The sequence below is a fragment of the Vanessa cardui genome, chromosome 17 (assembly GCF_905220365.1).
Source record: "Vanessa cardui chromosome 17, ilVanCard2.1, whole genome shotgun sequence".
Taxonomy (NCBI): Eukaryota; Metazoa; Arthropoda; class Insecta; order Lepidoptera; family Nymphalidae; genus Vanessa; species Vanessa cardui.
In genome coordinates this window covers 7,738,341-7,761,676 of record NC_061139.1, presented here as the reverse complement: position 1 = coordinate 7,761,676, position 23,336 = coordinate 7,738,341, and the positions used below count along the sequence as shown (strand labels likewise).

General features: G+C 31.4%; 1 protein-coding gene across 11 annotated transcripts in view; it reads left to right on the top strand.

Annotated features, from left to right (window-relative positions):
• LOC124536652 (dual 3',5'-cyclic-AMP and -GMP phosphodiesterase 11-like) overlaps nucleotides 1–23,336 on the top strand; it is a 220,519-nt gene that overhangs the window by 142,043 nt on the left and 55,140 nt on the right. For all 11 annotated transcript variants that reach the window (XM_047113199.1, XM_047113191.1, XM_047113196.1 and 8 more), the window contains one exon: nucleotides 7,125–7,270. In XM_047113199.1, coding sequence (XP_046969155.1) covers nucleotides 7,125–7,270 — 146 coding nt within the window. The remainder of the gene's footprint in view (nucleotides 1–7,124; nucleotides 7,271–23,336) is intronic.

Sequence of the window (23,336 nt, the reverse complement as noted above, 5' to 3'; positions counted from 1 at the left end):
CACGTGATGGGAAGTGGGGGTGTGTTAGGGACCCTGAACGCTTAGTGCGCCCAAGCACATCGGGTTTACCCACTAAAAAACCAGCGGTACCCTCTCCGTCTTTCGGCGGACGCCACAGGATCGCTTATGCATGTTACCGTGACGCCGTGACGGTCGGCCTAAACACCTTGGGGGAATTCCCAGGGTACTGGAACCTCCCCGGGTCCCTGATAAACTCGCATTGGAGCTCGTTTCACCAAAATTCCTACCTCACAAAGGAACAGAAATCCTTAATCTAGCACTGGTTTTAAAATCATTCTCAGAAAAATATATTTTCAAATCAAGTAGAATATTGCAAACATTATCATCATTTCACTACATAAATCATTGTAACCGTTAAGGATTAACGTCACTCGATTAATATTAAAATGTACATTTAAAAATCTTATCATTGGATTTATGCACAAATGAAAAGCCGAGATTAAAACTTAGGTGAGCACGGGGAAAACTTTCCATACATAATGCATTAGACGATGCGGTAGAGTGGGCGCGAGGCGTAACGCTTTTGTTTCTGCGTTAAAAATGCAAAAGCCTAAGGATATTATAAAACTTTGATACCTTCACTGAGTCGAGATGGCCCAGTGGTTAGAACGCGTGCATCTTAACCGATGATTGCGGGTTCAAACCCAGGCAAGCACCCCTGATTCATGTGCTTAATTTGTCTTTATAATTCATCTCGTGCTCAGCGGTGAAGGAAAACATCGTGAGGAAACCTGCATGTGTCTAATTTCATCAAAATTCTGCCACATGTGCATTCCACCAACCCGCATTGAAACAGCGTGGTGGAATATGTTCCAAACCTTCTCCTCAAAGGGAGAGGAGGCCTTTAGCCCAGCTGTGGGAATTTACAGGCTGTTACTTTACCTTCACTGAAAACTACCAAGTGTTCAAAGGTTATTAACCTTTGCGAAGTTTTAACAACGGCGATATAATTAATATCTCTTTGACATAGAAGCGAAAATATTGCAGTCTCTCAACTTAATGTTATATGTTAACTTTTGTTACAGCTGCCTCGATACTTTTTATCTAGAGATATTATGAGTCAAATCTCATTATCTCATAGTTTGCTCAAAGTACTTATTTGTTAAGACATTAAAAGAGTAAAAAGTTATGTATCGTTTTATTATGTATCTAGCTTAATGTTTTCACAGTATTGTACATACATAACATATTTGTAAGATATTTTTCCGGAAAACCTAAAAACTGTAACTTTTTATTTTTTCTTTGACGGTTTTTAGTTACGCTAACAGGGTACTAACTGTATCTCTAATATCACGTAGCTCGGAAAAGAAACGAAAGAGATTGATTGGTTACAAATTCAAGTATTCAATTTATAAGCCATAACGAAATCCAGCAGAGAAGAAAACCAGATTTTTTTACGTCATAAAAACATTGCGTCCCTGATCGTTAAAACTATAGGTAACATTTGGTTACCATAACTTTTTTTCTTTAATTGTTATGAAACATATTGAATATTAAATCAGGATAATAGTTTTTATAAGTTATCTATGCATCTATACATCGTGAGTACGATTACAATACGTTTAGATTTTTAACTCAGGGATTTGGACTTAGGGAAAATAACAGTTAGGGGTCATGAAGCAAGGCATAGGATTTATCAAATCGTCGAATATAAGGAATTGATTTGTGCAATTTAATTAATATATACTTCGTAATTTTAAATTTGTAACACAAATTACCGGTAGCAACGTCGCATTAAGAGCTTTGACACGCCCGATCTTAAACTCTTCAAGTCTCTCAAAGGTTAGGAGTACCTTTGAGATTTAACTACGAAATTCTTAACATGGATGCTCAATTCGTGGAATTTCTAGACAGATTTAATAAGCTTTAATAAATTAACACCTCAATTTATGTATTGTATGTGACTCCGTGAAAAGTTTTATATATCTTATTATAGTTTGTCAAATTCGCGTATTTTGTAAGAATTTCCTTATCCCAGTCATAAAATGTTTAAAACCTACTTAGCGGGTAAGCCACTATTTTGTTGCGTGTATCCTTAAAATGTTATAATTATTTTCCGCTCACGACCTCACATGTGAGATCGATCAGAAAAAGTACCCTATCTAATATTCCAGACTATAATCTATCTCTCTGCTAAATTTCATTGAGATCCGTTCAGCCATTGTGGCGTGATTGAGTAGTAAACATCCATTCACCTAAACTTTCGCATTCATACTTGCTTTTTATCAAATTTTGGCTTATATTTGTGCTAAAGAGAAGACATGATGGAGATTGGACGGACCGATCGAGATTACAGTCTTTATTTAATTTTGAAAGCAAATCAGAATGGTAGTAGACTCTTTGTTAACCCATAACGTTTAATAAATATTTAGATAAATATATACATTTTTTAAGATAACATATAAAACAACTACAAATTTATAATATTAGCTATACAAAGTCATTTCATGTCAATTTATGTCACTTAAAGAATGTGTTATGCGATAAGTTTCGAGTTTGGTCGTACAGAATAGCGCTCCAGCTAAAAATGCGAACGAAGTAGGTACACGATCGAGCTTCATTAACTTGCCCCTAACGTCCGACTTATTCCGGCCGTAAGTTATCCGGGCTCGAAATTCACTCGAAAATTGTGTTAACATATCTTTAGTTACAGTACGGTATCTTTAAACATGGGTATTTCTTGTCGATTGGAGGAAAGTTTTGAACGCTTCACGAATTTTCTAACTTGTTAATTTTTCTTGTTTAATTATTTATTTATTAGTTGGTTTCAACTTCTGAGGTAAGTCGTTGATTTATTTTCAAATATAAGTCGGCATAATAGATATGTTCTATTAGTTGTTACCCGCGGATTCGCTCGCGTTTTAGAGGGTTGTTGTTGTTGTTGTAACGAGTTCGGTAAAAAAAGCATACATATGTCCTTCCATGGAGTTCAAGGTTGCTTTACACCAAATTTCATCAAATTCGGTTCATTGGTTTTGGTCGCGTAAGAGCGACAGAAAAACAGAGTTATTTTCACAATTATGTTATTAGTATAGATAAAACATTAGCAGTTTAATATAGTTAAATATATAGTAGTAATATAGTTTAATATATTAAAATACTGTAACAATTACAATTTGTTAATTAAGTGTATAATTTATTGTATTGTAGAGTCACCAAAGTGTGTTAAAGTTTCACCTCAAACGATTAGGTTTAGGTTTAAAGAAGTTTATTTCCAAAAAGAACAAAGTTCGCTTACAAAGGAAATTTTAAAATATTAACTACAATTAAGATATTACAAATAATAAACAGTAGTGATATTAAACAAGATCAGTGAAATCATCTAATATATGGGTTCTTAATCGTTTTTTAAATAAATTAAGAGATTTTGAATTCGAAACGATTCTAGGGAATTGACTTAAAGTTCACTTGCAGGATTCGAGCCTTATATAGAGTTAAATTAAAAAGAAATCGCTTTTAAAAATATCTCATAATACTATTTCAATTACTTATCGTATATTTTTAAGTTTATTTTAAAAGGTATTTAACCTGAGATTTTTTTATACAAAACTGATTGATACGCTAAATTGCTAACTATTTAATTGAAGTCAAAAGCCGTAACTTCTTAAGATTCAGTTGAGGTAACTTTGTCCAATAAAATCGATTAAATGTTTTAAAGTTGTAATTGTCTTACTTAACAAAATTGAGGTAAATTATCATTAAAAAAAAAATACTTGATAATGGAAAACCATAAATAATAATTGTAATTTTAGCAGAATAAATATAATTGTTGAATATTGTACGAATGAAGTAAATAACTATTTATATTTCTATATCCATGACTCCACGGATATATGATTTAGAAATGTTTCATCAACTTTACGCACCCATAGGCATGAATCACATGGAACACAAATTATTGTCATTTTTGTCAGAAAACTCCCGTGCCGCATTTCATTTGTTCAACTCGGCCGAGATTATCAATATCCATTGACATATCTGATAATTTATTAGAAAATTATTACACACATACATACGTGTGTGTATAAAAAGTTAATTAAATTCCACACAAGGATAATTATACTGCGCAAATTTATTCTCTATAAGTGATAACGCGAATATAAAGTGTTTATATATAATGTTTTGTTTACACGATTCAACGTTATGACAAGCCCCTTTTCCGTAGTCCGGTAAACACATGTAAAGGTTTATATGTAAGGTCGACGTTGTTTATTATAAATAATGCACACATTGATAAAACATTACAACAATATAGGCTTACTGATGTCTTCCACTTCACGTTTGCCTTGCGTCTATGTGTAATTAATGTTTATATGTATGTGTTTGCAAAGTTGTTATAGTGAGTCATTGTCTTTCATTCAGTTACGACGGTAAACACAATTTCCAGCGGTTTCCAAACAACCTCGATCTAAATACTATTTAAAATCGAATGTTATTCTAAAAATGTTTTCGCCTACATTTGATTTTCTAGGACGCTAATTAAACACGTGTACGCAGATGTTCTGTACTCAACGATTTCTCAAACTTTCAACTGTAATAATTTTTCTTTCCTCTTCGAAGTGTAGAAATGAATAAGTATATTTGATAATATTATTTGTAAATTAATTCGAATTTATTTTTCGTCAAATATTATCTATAAACCGGCGCAGTAATTTTCATTTCTCGATTCGTTACTCATTTGTTTCGTATAGATAAATAACTCGCCGGTTAGGTTTTCCGTTTAAATGTAATATCATTTGATGTTTACATTACACTGTGTACTTATCACGTGAAGTTTAATGTGCGAAAACGTTTTTAAATTTATTTATTTTTTTATTAATATCATGTTCCAATGTATGCGTATAAGCTCTTAACAAATAATGATATTTTACTATTATTAAGGGCGACTAATAAGATGTAACATAAGCTATTCCCTGATACAAAAATCCTCTGCCCTCAAAACCTTACGCCTTATTACTTGATACGATATAAAATAGTGAATATGCAAGCGGTTTTGTTCCTTATTAGTATAGTAACATAAAGGAATATTTCGAATACCGAAGATCGTTATAGAATTGGTCACGTTCGGCCTGAATTGTCGATTATTAACCATTTCGTGTATCAATCAAGACTGGGATAAATTGCTATCTTGGATAAAACAAATGTTCACCATTGTCGCGGTGAAATCTAAATTATGATAGCGCTCTTTGAATTATTATCCGGAAAAAATGAATAGTCGTGTGCTTTGTAGCGTGGCGCGAAGGTCATCAATTTATAAGGAGGACCACTTTGATATTTATTGGAACCTTTTTAAATATTGACACAATTTTCATGAAAAAATTGTGTGGGCACTTTTTATTTATAATGATTAATTTTGTTATAGACTTTGAAGTTCCTTTTTTGTGGTGTCCTTTTGTGTGTTACTCGATGTTCTTTCACCACCAACACGAAATATAAACATAGATAAGTGACTAATGGAAATTTAATGGTGTTTGCCTTGGTTCGGATTTTTGGTTAGGAATTCAGGCGTTCCAGCCACCGAACAATCTCGGCTCCGGTCGGTTATAATTGGCACACATTGAAATATTGTTGCCACGAAATTGAAATTCGTCAATTTACTGTATTTACTCAAGCAATATTCACATTTCGATCACTCACACGGCCGATACTATTTGCATACAAAATTAACGAATTGCAAACCTCGTTCAGTAGAGGCGGAAATTAGTTCGGAAATCAGCCACGAAACTTGGTTACGAAGCTGAAATGAAAATGCGGGTTAAGAGAGCAGCGTCTTTCCTGTGAACTTTACGAGTTTATTACGATATATTCTGTATATGTGCTCTACGTAGAATATATATTATATATATAATATATTCTTATATATAATATATAATATCTACCCAGACGGGCTTTGTGCAAGCTCGTCTGGGTAGGTACCACCCACTCATCAGTTACTCTACCGCCAAATAACAGTACTCAGTATTGTTGTGTTCCGATTTGAAGGATGAGTGAGCCAGTGTAACTACAGGCACAAGGGACATAACATCTTAGTTCCGAAGGTTGGTGGCACATTGACGATGTAAGGAATTGTTAATAGTAAAAGATAGTAGATAATAGTTTCTTACTGCTTCATTGTCTATGGGTGATGGTGACCACTTACCATCAGGTGGGCTGTATATTCGTCCGCCAACGTAATAAAATACGTACATATCTCAGCATAAAATTATAAATACTGTTAGATTATAATAATCTATCCGGTGAGATTGTGAACTGTCGAAAGTTCACATTCATCTTATTTAAGATAATACTTTATTATCAGATTTATATGCTTAATAAGTATCAATGATATGGTTTGAATACTCATTTTTGTTATACGAAAACGATGCATTTTATAACCCAAACATTATTCCTTAAATTATTTAATTTTAATCTTTAATTTAATTACGATCAGTAAATATTTTATGAGTAATTAACACATCATATTTGTACATAAAATAAAATTTTAGTATATGTTTGTAATATTAAAATAACCGTTTCTTACTTAATACATATAGCTTGAAAATTAATTACATTTAATGTAGGTGCATAAAATAAAATTACGTGTTAATAACAAAATTAAAATCAAAATCGTAATGTCGTGTTCTGTTAAGATTCTGTTAAATTAAAAATTGCTTCTATAACTTAAAAAATCGTAGAGATTTTATAACGCTTTATTTTTCGTCAAGATTTAGTTTAATGTCAATGTCGATAGTAAATAGTTTGGTAAATTGTAACGTATGTATGCTTTTTTTTACCTAATGCTTAGTCAGGTAATAGACAATGTCGTAAGAAATATAAACTACTCTTTCATATCATTAATGAGCGATCAACCGTGAGGTGTTTTATCATTTCTGTTTGTAATTACACTGGTTAACTCCCTATCAGACATATCAGAACAGTTATGCTCAATTACTGAACGTACTACTAGGTACGAACCACCTCTGAAACTTTAAATAAATAATGTCCAAAATCTTCCATAAATATTCCACTGTACCCAAAAAATTTTTTTCTGTCATTTGGTACAGCTTAAAGAAATACTATATATTTATATTATTTTAAACTAAATTTTATTATGTTTGTTGTAGGTTAAAGATATTTGCAATGAGTTGGAGGTACGGGTTCTCTGCCACAAGATCCTTCAAAATGTATCAATACTGCTCGACGCAGACAGAGGGTCTCTTTTCCTCGTGCAGGGCGAGAGAGCATCCTCACCCCACCCACAAAATGGAAGGTATGTTTTGAATCCTAGTCTATTTTTTTTTCTTATAAAATATTTGTATATTTATAAACGGCTCGTGTGAATAAAATAACTATGGTATATAAATATTCCATATGGATTATTGGCATATTAATTTTTAAATTAAGACCTTTGCTAATTAGTAAATTGAAATAAGGATTTAAAAAATAACTAATGTATAAGATAATATAGATAATTAAATCTAGTATAACAGTTAAATTATATTTGAGAAACATACCTATGCAATTTAATTAAATAAAACTGATGAATTGAAATATCCACGTTAAATTAAATTCTTATTTCTTTAATTATGATTATATTTTGCTTATTGCGAAGCGATAATATTGTGTTACTTATGTCTACAATAGCTTAGGGATTCAATAAATCCTGTGACTTCCATATTGCTAGACGGCCCGTATATACACAGATGAACTGATTAACCGTCAATATCTGTCCGTCAATCCAAATTACAAAACAATTTGATGGATTGAAATGAAATTCGAAATAACAAAAGCTTGTGAGTTCGTCGCATAATATGACATCTGGGATGTACTTATATCGGAATTGACTACTAACACGACATCAACGTATTGAAATTTTTAAACCTATAATTCTATCATAAGAATGTACTTTCCCCGAATTGATTATTAGAAGTACTCGTCGAAAGTACGAGTAGTATACAAGAATATCGTTCCTTTGTAAGCACACTTTGTCAATTAATCGTAAAGCTATCGTTCCATGGATCGAGAAAAGCCATTAATTATTTATTTCTGTATCTTATTTTGTTTATTAGTTACTTACAATTATAGGTATATAACTTGCATAAAAACAGGGAATATTTCAGCATATTATTTTCTATAATATTGTATAGAATAATTAACATTATTTATTATTTTAATTTCGTCAATTTTAAATAGTAAATGAAAATTTGTAAGTAAACGTATGCGTCAAAAATTTACGGGCAACGTTTTTATTATTTAACAGCTAGTGAGATCCCGCTTCAGATAGGAGGGTGTTTTTTCCTACATTCTACTTAATTATTACGTACGGTACATGTAAACATTTTTTTATGTATGGATACCCTTATTTACCCTCTTGAAAAGGTTTTATAGCGGTAAAGGACTTTTAACCGTTGGTTCGCAAATCTTACTCTAAAATATATTTAAGGTTTAAAATATATCTAAAAGTCGCGGCGTGTTTTTAATTCACTTCTAAATAAGAGAAGATTTTTGTTTGCTCCGAATGTTTGTATGGTCACAATTATTATTCCTGTTTTATATAATTATGAAAAAGGCTATTCTCATTATTACCGAAGAAGGGAATATTAATATGGTCTATAATTGAATATTATGTTAACTCAGTTACTATTCTCTCTCTCTCTCTCTCCTGTGCATTTATTATACCCATCTGATGGTGGCTGCCTTACTAGTCTTTTACTTCCAACTTCACTCTATTCGACGTATCGTTGTCAGAAACATAGCAAGAACTAAGATCTTTTTTGATCATCTGCCTATTTGGTTTTAGGTCGCCCTCTAAGTCCCTGACCTGACACTGAGAGACCCTATAAGGTTAAGATTGGTCACTAAATTTACTATGTCTTCTAGAGGTCTTCTTCTGATGAGACCCAAAAATTAGCGCAGTCAATTTTCAGTTATTCAACTCAGTTACTATTATTTTTCAGTTACAATATGTTTATTTATTCATCATGAATGTGATATTGTAAAAGAGTTTCTCGATTTCTGAAATATATGTATGTATACATTATATATTATATAAAATAATATATTATCATAGCACTATTTTAAATGTACAGATTTGCAACACGAGCTTACTCTTTTGAATAAAGGAAGCGCCAGCGTAAAATAAAATTAAAGTAAAGAAAAGATTGAAAAAAAATATCAGTATAACAGGCTCATAGAATCTCGCCTGGCGGTGGAAATTGGATGAATATTAATTAGACCTAGCCAATAAAAAAGAAATAATCTACAGACGTCCGAATCAAAATGAGAATTTGCACTTGATTGCAAGCCTTGGCTTGTAATCTGAATTTATTGCATCCTATATAGGGTTACCGTTTGATTTAAATAAAAATGTTTAATTCTATCTTAATTGTCGTCTATAGATCATTATATTTTTGTCAAACTTTTAATTAATAATAAATTGCAACCGTCATGATTATCTAGAAATCTCAAGTCGATCGTTTTCTATTATGGATGCGAGTAGCCCAAGAAATACCACAGTGGCGTGTAATCAGAGAGGCCTATGTCCAGCAGTGGACGAACATAGGCTGTTGATGATGATGATGACGATGACAGTAGTAGTAGACTTTTAGTGAGTAGACTTTTACGATCAGCCCTCAGCCGAACGTCAGTACTGTGATTGACTTTTATTGGTGGTGATGGAATTTCGCTTAGTGCTGATGTTATTGATGGATGCGTTTATTACCAAACAAATATCAATTAATCTCTTTTGGTAGCCGTTTTAGAATATACTACTATGCAAAAACCACACTGCATTGATTAATAATATTACATACAAACAAGATACACGATTCGATATAATTCAACATCCTATCGGCTGTGAAACGTAATAATTTATTTGAAATAAACAAAACTCGTTCAAAACAGTGTACTATCTGAACACAACATTGAATTATGAATTACTACAAACCGTATTCAAGAATACCAATGAATAAAATTACATAGTAATTTATTATAACCACGATCTCATTGAACATACCCTTAATAAATGGACACCCGGAGTTGGAACGAGTTTACAGTCGATCTATAGATGCATTAGGTGCCCTAGGTGTGTTCTGTAGGTGATTTCATTTCCTTCACGTCGCCTCATTGTCGGTGTACATTATGAGATTTCCCCTAGACACTGAACGGTGCATGTTTTAATTTTATTATTTCTATTTCACACCGACTGAATATTTTAATTTTGTTTGTAATGGAAAATAGTTGTGCAAATATTACATATTACAATACGAATATGTGAAACAATTTCGAACTTGATTACGTTGATAATCATACAATCTTTGTGTACAGCTAATAATTGGGTGTAATTCGTTTCCGTTTAGAAATATAAAGATTTTGATCCCTTGAAATAATATTATCCTCCATAGTAAGCCTTCGAAATGATTTCGTATATAAAGACAACGCGTTTCCGTTTTATTATACGTATATTTTCACGTCGTTCGTTTACTTTTAAGGGTCAAGACCTGTTTGAGAGGACATGAGTATTGGACCTTACTTATATAAAAAAATGGCCAAAATTACATAAATATCAGATGTGAATATTACCAGGGAAAATTGGCGATGCAATTTAATATTCTTAAAAATAAAGGAACGATTTCCCAATGAATTTGTGTCAGTATTTTATTAGTTTACAAGAAACAAAACATGAAGTGGTTTTAGGTTTCGACCTGAATTTTAAATTAGACTAAAACATAGGCACATATCTGACTAATGTATAAACAAACCTATTTTATACGTACGATAACAAACTAACTTTTAACAGACAATTTAATGTATATAAATAGAATAAAGTGAAAAGTTTTTATGTATTTTTGATTTAAAATATTATTAAAAATAAATTTTAATGTGCGAATTATTATAATTAATTATTTTTAATTAAACCTACTATATTTAAATTATTTTAATCCTTATATCATATTTACGTCATAAGATGAAATTCTTTTAAATAATTAATATAAAAAGATTTTCACAAGTACCTAATTTGTGTTTACGTCTTGAAATTTGCCACAAAGGAAAATATCTTGAGGAAACCTGTATATATATCAAGAACGCCTGAGCCGTATATATACCAAACGGCTGTTTCAATCAACGTTGCTATGCTCTAAACCCATATCCTTAATAATAAAGCGCTTTTTGAGTACAAGCAATGACATAACATACAATTGAAATATAGTGTTTACACAATACGAGTAACATCGTAAACCTTCCACGAAATATTCAAAGATTTCTCTTCGCTCTGCCATTTTTTTCCATTTCATATTGCTCAAAATATCTCTTTGAAGTATCTTTTCAGTGCCTATTTTTAGAACGTATCCGAACTCTTCCGCGCCTTTAACAAAAGAATATCTATGATATCGATGTCGCTTAAAAATATTAAATGTTTATTTTAAGAAATGGCTTTGGATTCGATTTTTAAATTATTTATTAACTATACTAAATTATTGTATTTTCGTTTAATTCTTTTTTTAAAACTCTATTATAATCACGGTTATATATTATTAAAGAACCAAAAATTATATAGTAATTTATTATTTATATTATAAATAAAATGTTATGTTTTGTATCGGTATTTTTTTCATTTCAAAACGTTGAAGGGAAACATAAATAGTTATCTTTGCAGAGCAAATTGATCGGAATAAAATGTTACGTCATATCCTATGGAGGAGAAAAAAAATCCCCCTCGTGGCGGTTCGTGAATCGTTTTAGTGGACCTTTTTCGTTATTAGACCGTGACAAAAGAGAAAAATCGGAAGTCCAGTACACTCGTCCGATGCCCTACATCCGCCGTGGCTCACACGCTTTATGATCTAGCGATGGCGTATGTCTGTCACATTCCTTTTCATGGTTGCTCCGAGCACTGAAGTATAAAATAAACGAGCTTGCCGAGATTTTTTGTCAACCATTCAGCTATCGTACGAGGGATAAGTTAAAGATATATTACATTCGCTTAGTATAATGGATGTTAATCTTGAATCAAATATTGCGACGTGAACTAATAAAATAATCTCTTCAGCTTTAAAATATTATGTTAATATGTATGTTTAGAGCTAAAGATAAATAATTTACAGCTACCTAGTGCGATTTTCAGTTCTTATGTTTATTATCTGTTTTGAGAATAACGTAATTAAAAAAAATAGTTGCCCAGCTTACATTACTACTCTCAATATAAATGAGAACAATAAGATATGTGATCTGAAATCTCTTTTTTTTTTAATTATTCAGAAGACGATCCAATGAAGTAGTCATATTAACACGTTCTCGTGTTATGACATGTCCTTGCTTTACGACTTTATGATATGTGGATCATATATTTATTATATTTACATGTAGAGTTTATGTTTCTTACTAATAATATATATGTGAGAGAATTTTTGTATAGAATGTTAGTATTTATTCAAACGAAAGCTTTACATTCTCGTGAATTTTGCCTTTCGTTAACTTATGACGTTCATTGCGTAATGCGTTTTAATCTATCAAAAATCTTTACATTTTTTTCCTAAATAACTATAAAGCCTTTAAATATGTATGTATGAAAGTTATACTAGATGATATAGCGTGTTTCGAATGTTTTATTATGCTACATGAAGATGTGCTTCACAGTTTAAACCGCTTGTAATTTAGACTATTGACACGAAGCGTGAATTTCATATTCTTGTTGTATGTCAATACAATTATTGAATCTGTAGACAGATGTATATTGACATTTGCCTAATGTAGCGAGCGGATAGCATCTGCTATGTTATACGTTTAAACGTCTGTGTGTTGTGATATAACATTCTCGAAGTTTAACAATGGTTATGTGTCTTGATTTAAAGTGTGTTTTATAAGGCTACAAGTGACAAGGTTCCGGGTTCAAATCTCGTGTCGAACAAATACTGAGCTTTTAACTCAGAAAGGCGCGCCCTTCCATATTACATTATTTCGTTACTTATTGCTCTTATATAAATCGGCTCACACACACTAAGTCATCTTGTAAGATCGAGCGTCACTCATACTAATGCACGCTAACTCTTATCGGTCTTATACTTTTATATATCTATTGGATGATGAGTGTGAGGAGATAAATAGTACACTTATTTTAATGCACACACATAGGCATTGTAAGAATGTTGCCCGCAGCCGTAATTTGTCATCATAATCAGGTATTATCTGCCGCACGAATTGCTAAATGCAATTTAAAAGTTAGTAAAATTATATTCCGTGACACATTCACCTCTAAATTTCATTTAAACCCTTCCAGACATTTTGAACGATGTGACTCACATACGAAAAATTCACATTTGTAATTTTAATAACTTATATGTATAATAAGTCTCTATAGTCTCATTGATATTGCAATGAAAATATCGAATTAACAAGGCTAATTTTTTATGCGATTGTTTGTATAACTCATTACGAATTTATCTTATATTCCTGGTGGGCAATATCGTTCGGATTCCTTACTCCGCACTGGAACAGCGTGTTGGAATTAACTTAAACAATTAAAAAATACCACATTGCGATTGCGGGCTTCTTCGAAAAGGTATGCTATGTATGCAAACATTTGATATATTTTCAAACGACTTCGAAAAAGGATAAGTAACTCCGTTATATTGTATTTGTAAAATTCAGAAATAATTCCATTTATATTTCGTAAAAAGTTGATTAATTTCGGAGACAGACAACGGAACTCTTTTATAAATGCCAGAAAATTAACCGCAGTTGCTGCTATATGCTTGAAACTCTATTTAAAAAAATACTTTTATTGGCGAAAATGTTGCAAATTAAACCCTGCACTGCGGATGTACAAGAAATCATGGATTCTCGTTTGTGTTTCGACGTTTTTTTGTTCCGTTATTCTTTTCTTCTCCACATTTTATTGATGATCTTTGGCCGTAATCCAAGTTACTTAACTAATCTATGTTTATCGTTCGGGTCGGACAAGAGGTTTCATCACCGCAATCTGTCTCCGGTTACACACTCCATTTAACCATAGCAGTGTACGATATCATGTACTAACGTGTACGATTTGTGGTTTTACATTAGAGTATTTGCCTCTGTGACCGGAGATCGTTTGTTATGTAAAGTACTTTTGTGCGCTACGTATTTTGTTGCAACTTAAAGAGTACCCAATGTATTCGACTTTAATGTACGATATATACATTCATTTCGTATTTGGAAATCGCTCTGTATCTCTTTTGTACTTCGTAGTAAATGTGTGATGTTTGACAAAATGATTCATAATAATTTTTATCATGTTAAAAGAGAAAGCGTACGTATATATATCACCGCTGAACCTAGGGCCTATCCTCTTTAGAAGATATTCCGTATATCTGCAGTTTTGACACTTGTAGCGTCCATCCCTTTTCTGAAATTGCCAATTAAACAGTAGAGTTCCTACCAGTACCTGGTACACTGCATATTTTATCTAGCTGGAGTACCGATAGCCATAAATGTTCTTTTAAAACCTAATATTATAGTATTAATATCCATAAGATATAATAATATTTTAGTATATAAGTTTAAATTGCACAATATGCAGACTATTTTCAATGCTGAGCCCACAAACTCAATGGCCCGAATGTTTTTATTGAAATTCATGTGTTTGAATTCATCTTGATAGTTGCAACTTGGCAACTTTGAAACTAACAGCTGCAGCAAAAAATATAGAATTTTCACTTCCAAATTTTAAAACTAACTGGTAAAGAGCTGATTTTGTTTGTATGACTCGTTTATAATCTATACTATCAAGAGACCTTATTACATGTTAGTATAAAACAAAGTCGCTTACCGCTGTCTGTCCCTATGTATGCTTATATCTTTAAAATTAAACAACGGATTTTGTAGCGGTTTTCTTAATTAGATTGATTCAAGAGTAAAATTTATATATAATATTAATGTATAATATAGTAGAGAATGACTGAAAAACTGCGAACATTGTAAGACATCCTGCAGTATATTTAGTATCAGAATTGCAACCGTGCGAAGCTAAGGCGGGTCGCTAGTAACCAGTATTCATAAAGCTTTTACTAGAAGATTTAGAGCGGACCAGGTAAGGTCTCAATATATAATACAGTCAAACAAATAGCAGTGCTTCGTAATTTCATCAACCTTATATTTAACAGTTTACGCGACGAACGTGAATTTAATTTTGACGAAAAAATACGATCTATTTGTAATTACAAATATAATAAAGAATACTTTTAAATACGTATACATTTGACTCTCATATTAATTGATATTGGAAAATGCGAAATGTTGAAAGCGCTTTGATAGAGCCCGCTATAAATAAAAACATAAAATGTAGGGACATTTCAATATAGATTGCTTTTAATTTTGACCTCTTATATATCCTATCGTATTGGAATAGTACATGTATATTGGATCAAAGTTTTATTTTCCTCTTTGTGGATGGATATAGAGGGAGAGGACGACCAAAGAAACGTTGGATGGATTGTGTGAAAGACGATACGGTTAGAAAGAATGTTACTTGTGAGATGACGTCTGACAGAGAAGTATGTATGACCCCAAATAAAATTGGGATAAGGATAGGAAGATGATGAAGTATACATTTAACTGTTCATTAGGCGTCAATTTAAATTATATTTTTTAATCTGATTTCATCTTTGTCTTGTCTATGATATTTAAAAGACTTTATAACAAATTTTATTATGATCCTATACCGTTCGAACGTGATTGATAAACAAACATCCGAACACACTAACTTTCTTAATAAGATTTTGTCTAAGGAAATTCATAAATCTCGATATTTGGTCAATCTTTTATATTAATTTCAAATATCGTCCTATTTCAGCTTATTTATAAAAAAAACCTTAATAAATTATGTACTCAATTCTTCCTCATGAACCATTCTGTGTACTAGTGAAAACCGCATGAAAATCCGTTCAGTAGTTTTGGAGTTTGTTGCAAACATACAGACAGACAGACACGGCCGGGGGACTTTGTTTTATAATATGTAGTGATTAGCCATCCTTTGTCCCGTCAAATCACTGATTAGGGATAACTTGTATAAATATGAAACTTAAATAAATATAAAATTTAATAAAAAGCAATGTATTAGAGCTCGTGCGATATAACCAATGACGTTAGGAGAATTTTCGTTATAATAAACAGTTAACAGACACGATCTCTGGAACACGGTGTCGCAAATGTCTTAGACGTCTCCAAGGTCGAATAGTACAAATAAAGGGCACTTCGCTGACCTAATATTTGGGAAGGATTATTTCGTGTATTGTTTTTGTTGGACCACATTTTTTTTTAACAAATATATATCTACGCGTCTGTGCCAATTTGTTATATTTTATATTTATAAAATATATGGCACGTGACACTCACCAAAATTTAGTTTAGGGCAGTTCAGTGGCAAATACGAATACATACTGTAATAATTAATTTATAAGTATGATTATTTGTAGTTAAATATAACTGTATAGAATAATTAATATCTATACATATAATAAAATTGAAGTGTCTGTTTGTAACATTAAAGTAGCCCTTTTTTACTCAATGCATATGTATGCATACACGGCACCACTAAAGTAACCTTTTTTTTTACAAATTTTGTCTGTCTGTCTGTTTATTCCGGCTAATCTCTGGAACGGCTGGTCCGATTTTGACGGAACTTTCACTGGAAAATAACTGATATAATAAGGAGTAACTTAGGCTACAATAATATATTTTGTGTACCATTTAATTGCATTTCAAATGAGTTAATTTAATAGATTTATAACAAAGTTTTCCGTTGCATTATAGTATGAGCATTGAAATATTTTCATTCATTCAATGACGTCATTCAGATCACAATGAGGCGTGCCAGGCATATCGCCTCGTGTTCGCTGCTCAGTGTTGTGCCTCTAGGGTATTACGCCTCGTATCAATTTCACAACAATTAATATAAATTACGCCTCTTAAATACGTCAGCTTTATATTTTCGACATCGTACGAACTTCAACTGTCAAGTAAATTGTATTAAATTTTCAGTGGATATTTGATTTGGTTTCATATTAATTTGATTTGATTCGTATTACAAATTCAGCTGGAAAAAACGTTCTAAATCATATTAGAATAACAACTTAATGCTTAGGTAGAAAGTTCACCGCTATTTTAAGCTTATATCAAACAATCACTAAAAACTATTTTGAGGCTTTTTCGAAATTTTCTCGGTATTGGATAAAAGGGTCTGTTTTGCTTCGATTGATGTAGTTTGCTTTAGGTTATTATTGCTTCATTTAATTCTTATTATTCAATGTATTCATATTAATTTAATCGAAGGTTACATTTCTGCGTTTTGTAACCAAAAAATTGCAGGTACACATTGTTCTTCGCTTATCCGTAACCATAGAAATAATTAAAAAAAAAAAAAAACAGAATTAGCACTCCATACAACAAGTTAATATTATTATGCATACAATGTCAAAATATTTGAAAATCGAATATTTTCAGCGCTTTCAAAAATTGGCTGCCGTAAAGACGCGTTACACTGAGCGCATTTCGTTTCGTACTACGTAATGATATTCATACGCGTGTGTTTTCAAATCAAATGAATCGTACCACGTTGTCGTATCAAGCGGGTGAGTCATTGAATATAAGCGTAGATAAACAAGTCGCATCCTTGGCTTCGTTTACTGGCATTATTATTAGTCTAAGCACAGCACCAGTTGGTATTGTATTTTGTTTACAAACATTAAATGATCGATTTTTTTTTAATCGAATGCATTTTGTATTCAATAGGATTTTTTGATTAAATAGCCCTTTAATGTAAACAAAGATACTTCAATGACTTTGTTTACTGCTTTTAAAACCTGTTCAGAGTTGAAGTTCGAGAACGTCACTAGCATTATCAAGCTTAGTTTAGAATAATTTGTGTAATTTGTGGGCAATATATCCACTTCGTCAATTAAAAGATCGATTTCAAATAAATTGTGTATCATGTCATCGACGTTATTTTTATCGATTCATGTAATCGATATGACTATTCGAAAGTTATGTTTACAGGGTTGATTTATTGTTTATTGACTTTGCGTGTTAATATTGAAAGTTTCATCGTTAATAATATAATGTAATTTAAGATTTTTGTTTAGAATACTAAAAACTATAGAGTAACTCTTGAAAATATTTTTTTTAACTATTTTTGGAAATAATATATGAAGACAATTAAGGTTACAAAAAATTTTACTCTCTATAATGCTTACCCATTATTTTTTTAAATTAATTATTGCATATTATTTCAATAAAACACTTTTAAGATTTTGTCAAGTTAATTTGATTTTTCCTTGTTACGAATTATCATTTTACCGATTAAATATAATCGAGCATTACTTACAATTATTCTTAGATAATTTATTCTAATATATGAGGTAAACTTTGTTAATACCTTTATTAAATGTGTTTCGGAGAAGTTTCTAGCATATAATATTAATATTAAGTAGCACTGCTTCGTAATTTCACTCACTAAGACTTGACATTACAAGCGTCAATTTCATATTATTGTGAAATATTTACTTAAATTTTTGGCTTCAAATTAATGAGTGTTTTAATGTAGCCGAGTATTAACAAATTAGATTAATGTACATCTCTAGCTTGAGCATCCCGCCTTTATATTATTATTCACAGTTAGCGCACTGCACCAGTTGCGACGTTGTAATTATTGTTTACGGATCATTAACATTACAATCGCTTTTTTATTAATCCATTCGAAAATAGCAGAGAAAATACTTGAGTGTAACAATTTTCATTTATTTTCTAAAGACAAGATTCGATTTCACGTGAAATATTTCTCCTTTGAATATACGGTCTCGCCGTTTGAAAAATCTTGTAGTATGCGTAGCGTCCGAAATATATTACTTAAGACATGTGGATTGGTGATAATTCAATTATCTTGTGAAAAAAAAATCTTCGTGCTTCTGATAAAATTATTTCTTTACTACATAGTATAAGACGAAGTTGCGTATCGCTGTCTGTGTGACCCGGTGTATGCTTAGATCCTTAAAACTACGCAACGGATTTTGATTCGTTAGTTTCAATAGAGAAATCCAAAAGTAAGGTTTCTATGTAATACATGTATAATATAGTAGAGATGTGATGTCGTAAATACACTTTTTTTGCGCTTACATTGCGAACGCTGATTGAACATTAATTCCTCAATACAGTAAAGAGGACGCGAGACAGTCACGTTGAAATGGTAATTAATGAGAAGCAAGGTGGTCGCTCACCTCAACAAATGCCAGCGGCTGATCAGCCTCTCACTTCACACCCAACACTAATAAATAAATAAATAATAAATATGAGACAACATCACATACATTACTCTGATCCCAATGTAAGTAGCTGAAGCACTTGTGTTATGGAAATCAGAAGTAACGACGGTACCACAAACACCCAGACCCAAGACAAAATAGAAAACTAATGGTAATCTGCCGGCTCGACTCGGCCGGGAATCGAACCCGGGACCTCAGAGTGGCGTACCCATGAAAACCGGTGTACACACCACTCGACCATGGAGGTCGTCACACTGTTGCAGCTGCATTTGATTTGGGTCTTAGTTTAATTCAATTTATTTATTTAATTATTCAAATCTAAATAATTCTCTATCTCCCTTTTAAAAAACGTACGCAATGCGCAAGTAAGTGTAAATAATTAAATGTTTTTTTATGCAATTGTCATTATAGTAGGTAAGATATTGAATACATCTTAAAAAAATATTTAACATGTAACAATAAATATTTTTTGCCATGGTTGGTAATTTTTTTTTCTCCTTGATTTTGTCATCAACATTTATTTTAATTTTAGCTCGCTAGAATTTGTAATAAAATAAATCGAATTATCAAATACATTTTAAATTTGATTTTGACCAAATTAGTATAGTAATATAGGATTTTATTTCTTTATAGTGTACAATAAAATGTATTCATCCATTCGTTCAATGACGTCATCCTCTCTCTATTCCGCTTGGCAAATCTCTTCTCCCCGTTAAGGAGCTAGATTTGGAGCTTAATCCGCAAGATATACATGACTCAGAATTACTTCCCCTCGTATGCGAGTTTCTCGCGATGTTTTCTTTCACCGTCGAGTGCAAGATGAATTGCAAACATAAATTTAGAATTTCAAATAATCCCTGGTTTTTCCTCAAATTTAAATCTGCAAACTTCTTTTAAAAATATACGTTCTAAATCTTATCTACATAGCATAAAATAAAGACGATTCCCGACGACTGTGCGCTTAGATATTTTAAATTACTTGGCTGATTTTAATGCGATTTTCATCGTGTGATTTAAGAGGATGTTTTATATATACTGAATCTGCGGCTTAACCTGAGCGTAATTTATAAAAAACTAATTTGAAACCCTTGTTTTAAACCGCTTAGCAGTTTCCGTTCTTATAAGTTATTTACACCCTATAAAAAGCCTACCTTTCAAATTTCAAGTTTCAATGTTTCTGAGATATTTTTTTATTAATCAGCGAATGGTATTTTGTTTATACATGCTTATAACTATATATTAATTATATTATAGTAAAGAAAAGTTCGAGATTGTCAACTTTTCCAAAAACAAAAATATTTTTTTGTCATAAAGTTTTGTACAGTACTTCATCATAAACCCAATTTCGTACGGGTTAAATAAGATATCATCTTATAAATAAATCCTGAAATACGATTGCTACGCCTCCTACTGAGTGCAATCTAAGCGACCCGGAGAAGTAATTCACCTACAGAAGAATTACATACATTTATATATAAGATACTTGGCTGTTTAGACGTTACCCCATCTCGTTATAACTACCCTCAACGTTAAATTATTATCGAATTGCATTAGCATGAGTGAGTGGCTCTCGTGCTTATAAGATCTTTGATGTCTCACGAACATAACGAGGACGAAAAAATACAAATTAGATTATATTTATCAAGTTTATTTTATTAAGAAAATATTATTTCAACGAAAAGTGCGCCTTCTAAATTGGTCTATAGTCTAAAAGTTGGTCTATTGTTCGAGTAGGTATCGCCTATAAGGGAATGGTACTGATCATTTTTTGTCATCCATGCCATGACGAAGAAAACAGGCATTCTTTATTGTCTGCTTTTGAAAATAACTCTTTTCATTGTAAAATTCATTTTAAGATATTGTTATGACTAAAAATTCTCAGTTATTCTTACTTTCACCTTTATGGGATAAATGTTTATTGATATTTATGAGTTTGGATTGATTTTGTAGAAAAAAAATTGTTAAATAAAAAATCATTTCTGATCAGTATCTTTCTTTTATTTTTATGGATTTTTTTTTATGCGTCTTCATTTTTTTAGTATAATATCTTGCTAACTTTTTATAATATTTAAGAGACAATTGATATGATCTTGGTTTAAAACTATAATTATAAGTAATATGAAAAGTTTATTTTCATTGATTGTATGTTTATAATTAATAATAATCGGAAAGAAGCAGCTGGAGGTACGAATAGAAATAGAGACAAAAGTGAGATGAGACGATTAGGAGGACATATATTTTCACTTATGTTTTCATAGAAAAAAGTAATTACATGAAAAAAAGATAATGTATTTGACAGCGAACGAATGGTTCTATACATTCTTATAGCCTCATTTGAACTATCTAATGACGCTATTGAAAAATTAACTTTATTTATTTACATTTCATAGCCATGACGACATTCTAGTCGATTTAATCTCTAAATCTATTTTTAGGTTCGTAAAAATCACATCGATTTCATATAAATCAAACGTTTATATAACTGGATTATTATATAGAATTTAATATTAATGACCCAATATAAATACCCAGATAAAGTTATCTTTATCTCGATATTTATCTGGGTATATTGATTTCTATCTACGTCTATCAAGTTACAGCGCTGTTTCGATACTATCTGTTGAATATTTTATCAAATTAACGATTATTGAAATGACTGAAACGGAATATTGTATAATATTTCTCACATTCACTAAGTCAAGTAATTGATCGAGCGTTTCCAATGGTCTCTTTCCGCGCTTAAGGTCACGGACGAATGTAATGGAGGCTGTGGTGGGGACGGAAATCACGTCTAAATAGAAAAGTCTTGCGTTGAAGTTGAGAGAAAGAAAAATAACTTAATTGAAAATAATATCTCGAAAGCTGAAGTTCATGTTTATATTTAACCTGTCAAATTATTATCAGATTGAATGGTAACATTTTTGCATATTAAAATTGTTATAACTACATGTAAGCAATATATGTATATATCCGTAGTAATCACACATATGCTAATACAGTTAACTATCGTCGTGTAATTCTTTATTTGGTCATACTAAATTAACATTGTATTAAAACGCTTAAATTACCATTGACCCAATTAAATACTGTATATAGAAATAAAAAAACGATAGCACGAAATTCCGATTTAAACCGTGGAAATTATTAAATATTCACTGAATTGCAGAACGCTAAATAAATACTGGTTTTTGATAAACTATTCTAGTCTAAGCTTGAAAATGGATGCTCATTTAAGCGAGGGTTATAAATTGATCGTCATTATTCTCCCGATAATACCTAGCTCCTACAGAGCAGCCGCAAAACGCCACAAATCTTACGACAGAATACAGCCATCTCTAACAAGATTCGAGCCATCGACGTCTTTATTATGATTTTAACATATCCCTCGGAGCGATAATTTACGAAAGAAATTGTTCTACTTTGAATGTGAATTAACTTAGCGACTTGCGAAGCTTGATTTGGCAATTCGAAAGCATTGCTCATTCGAGTAAAATCTGTGACATAAAATATTTTAAGTTGAATAATAAGAAAATAGGAATTGGTTAAGATTTTCTTAAATATATGTTCATTTTAATAGTGTCGATTGCCTCAGTGAAATAGTGGCTAGTTTATAAATCGACAGATCTAGGAGTCTGAGTTCAATCCCTGGGTTGAGACAAAATTGAATTTTGTCCAGTATTGAATTGTCATCACATCGGAATATGAGAAGTGTTTATCTAGTTTCGTAGATTTTTTTTCGAAAAAAACCCTCATTACTGAAAATCGGAAATAAAATATTATCATCGCGATATTAGACTTAAAGAAAAATAAAAACAAGAAGTCAGTAGTAATAAAATCAGAATCCAACTCTTATTTTGGAGACATCGCGTTTCGAAATCGTAATTTATTCGAGTAGCATTTCAGTGAGATCTTCTTTTTATACCGAAATGTAAACTTATACCTAACCGTATCTTCCAGGTCTGCAGCACTTTCAAATCTCTTGCTAAGATGATTACTTTTTTATTATTCATTGTAAAACGTAGACGAACAAATGGTTCCTAATGC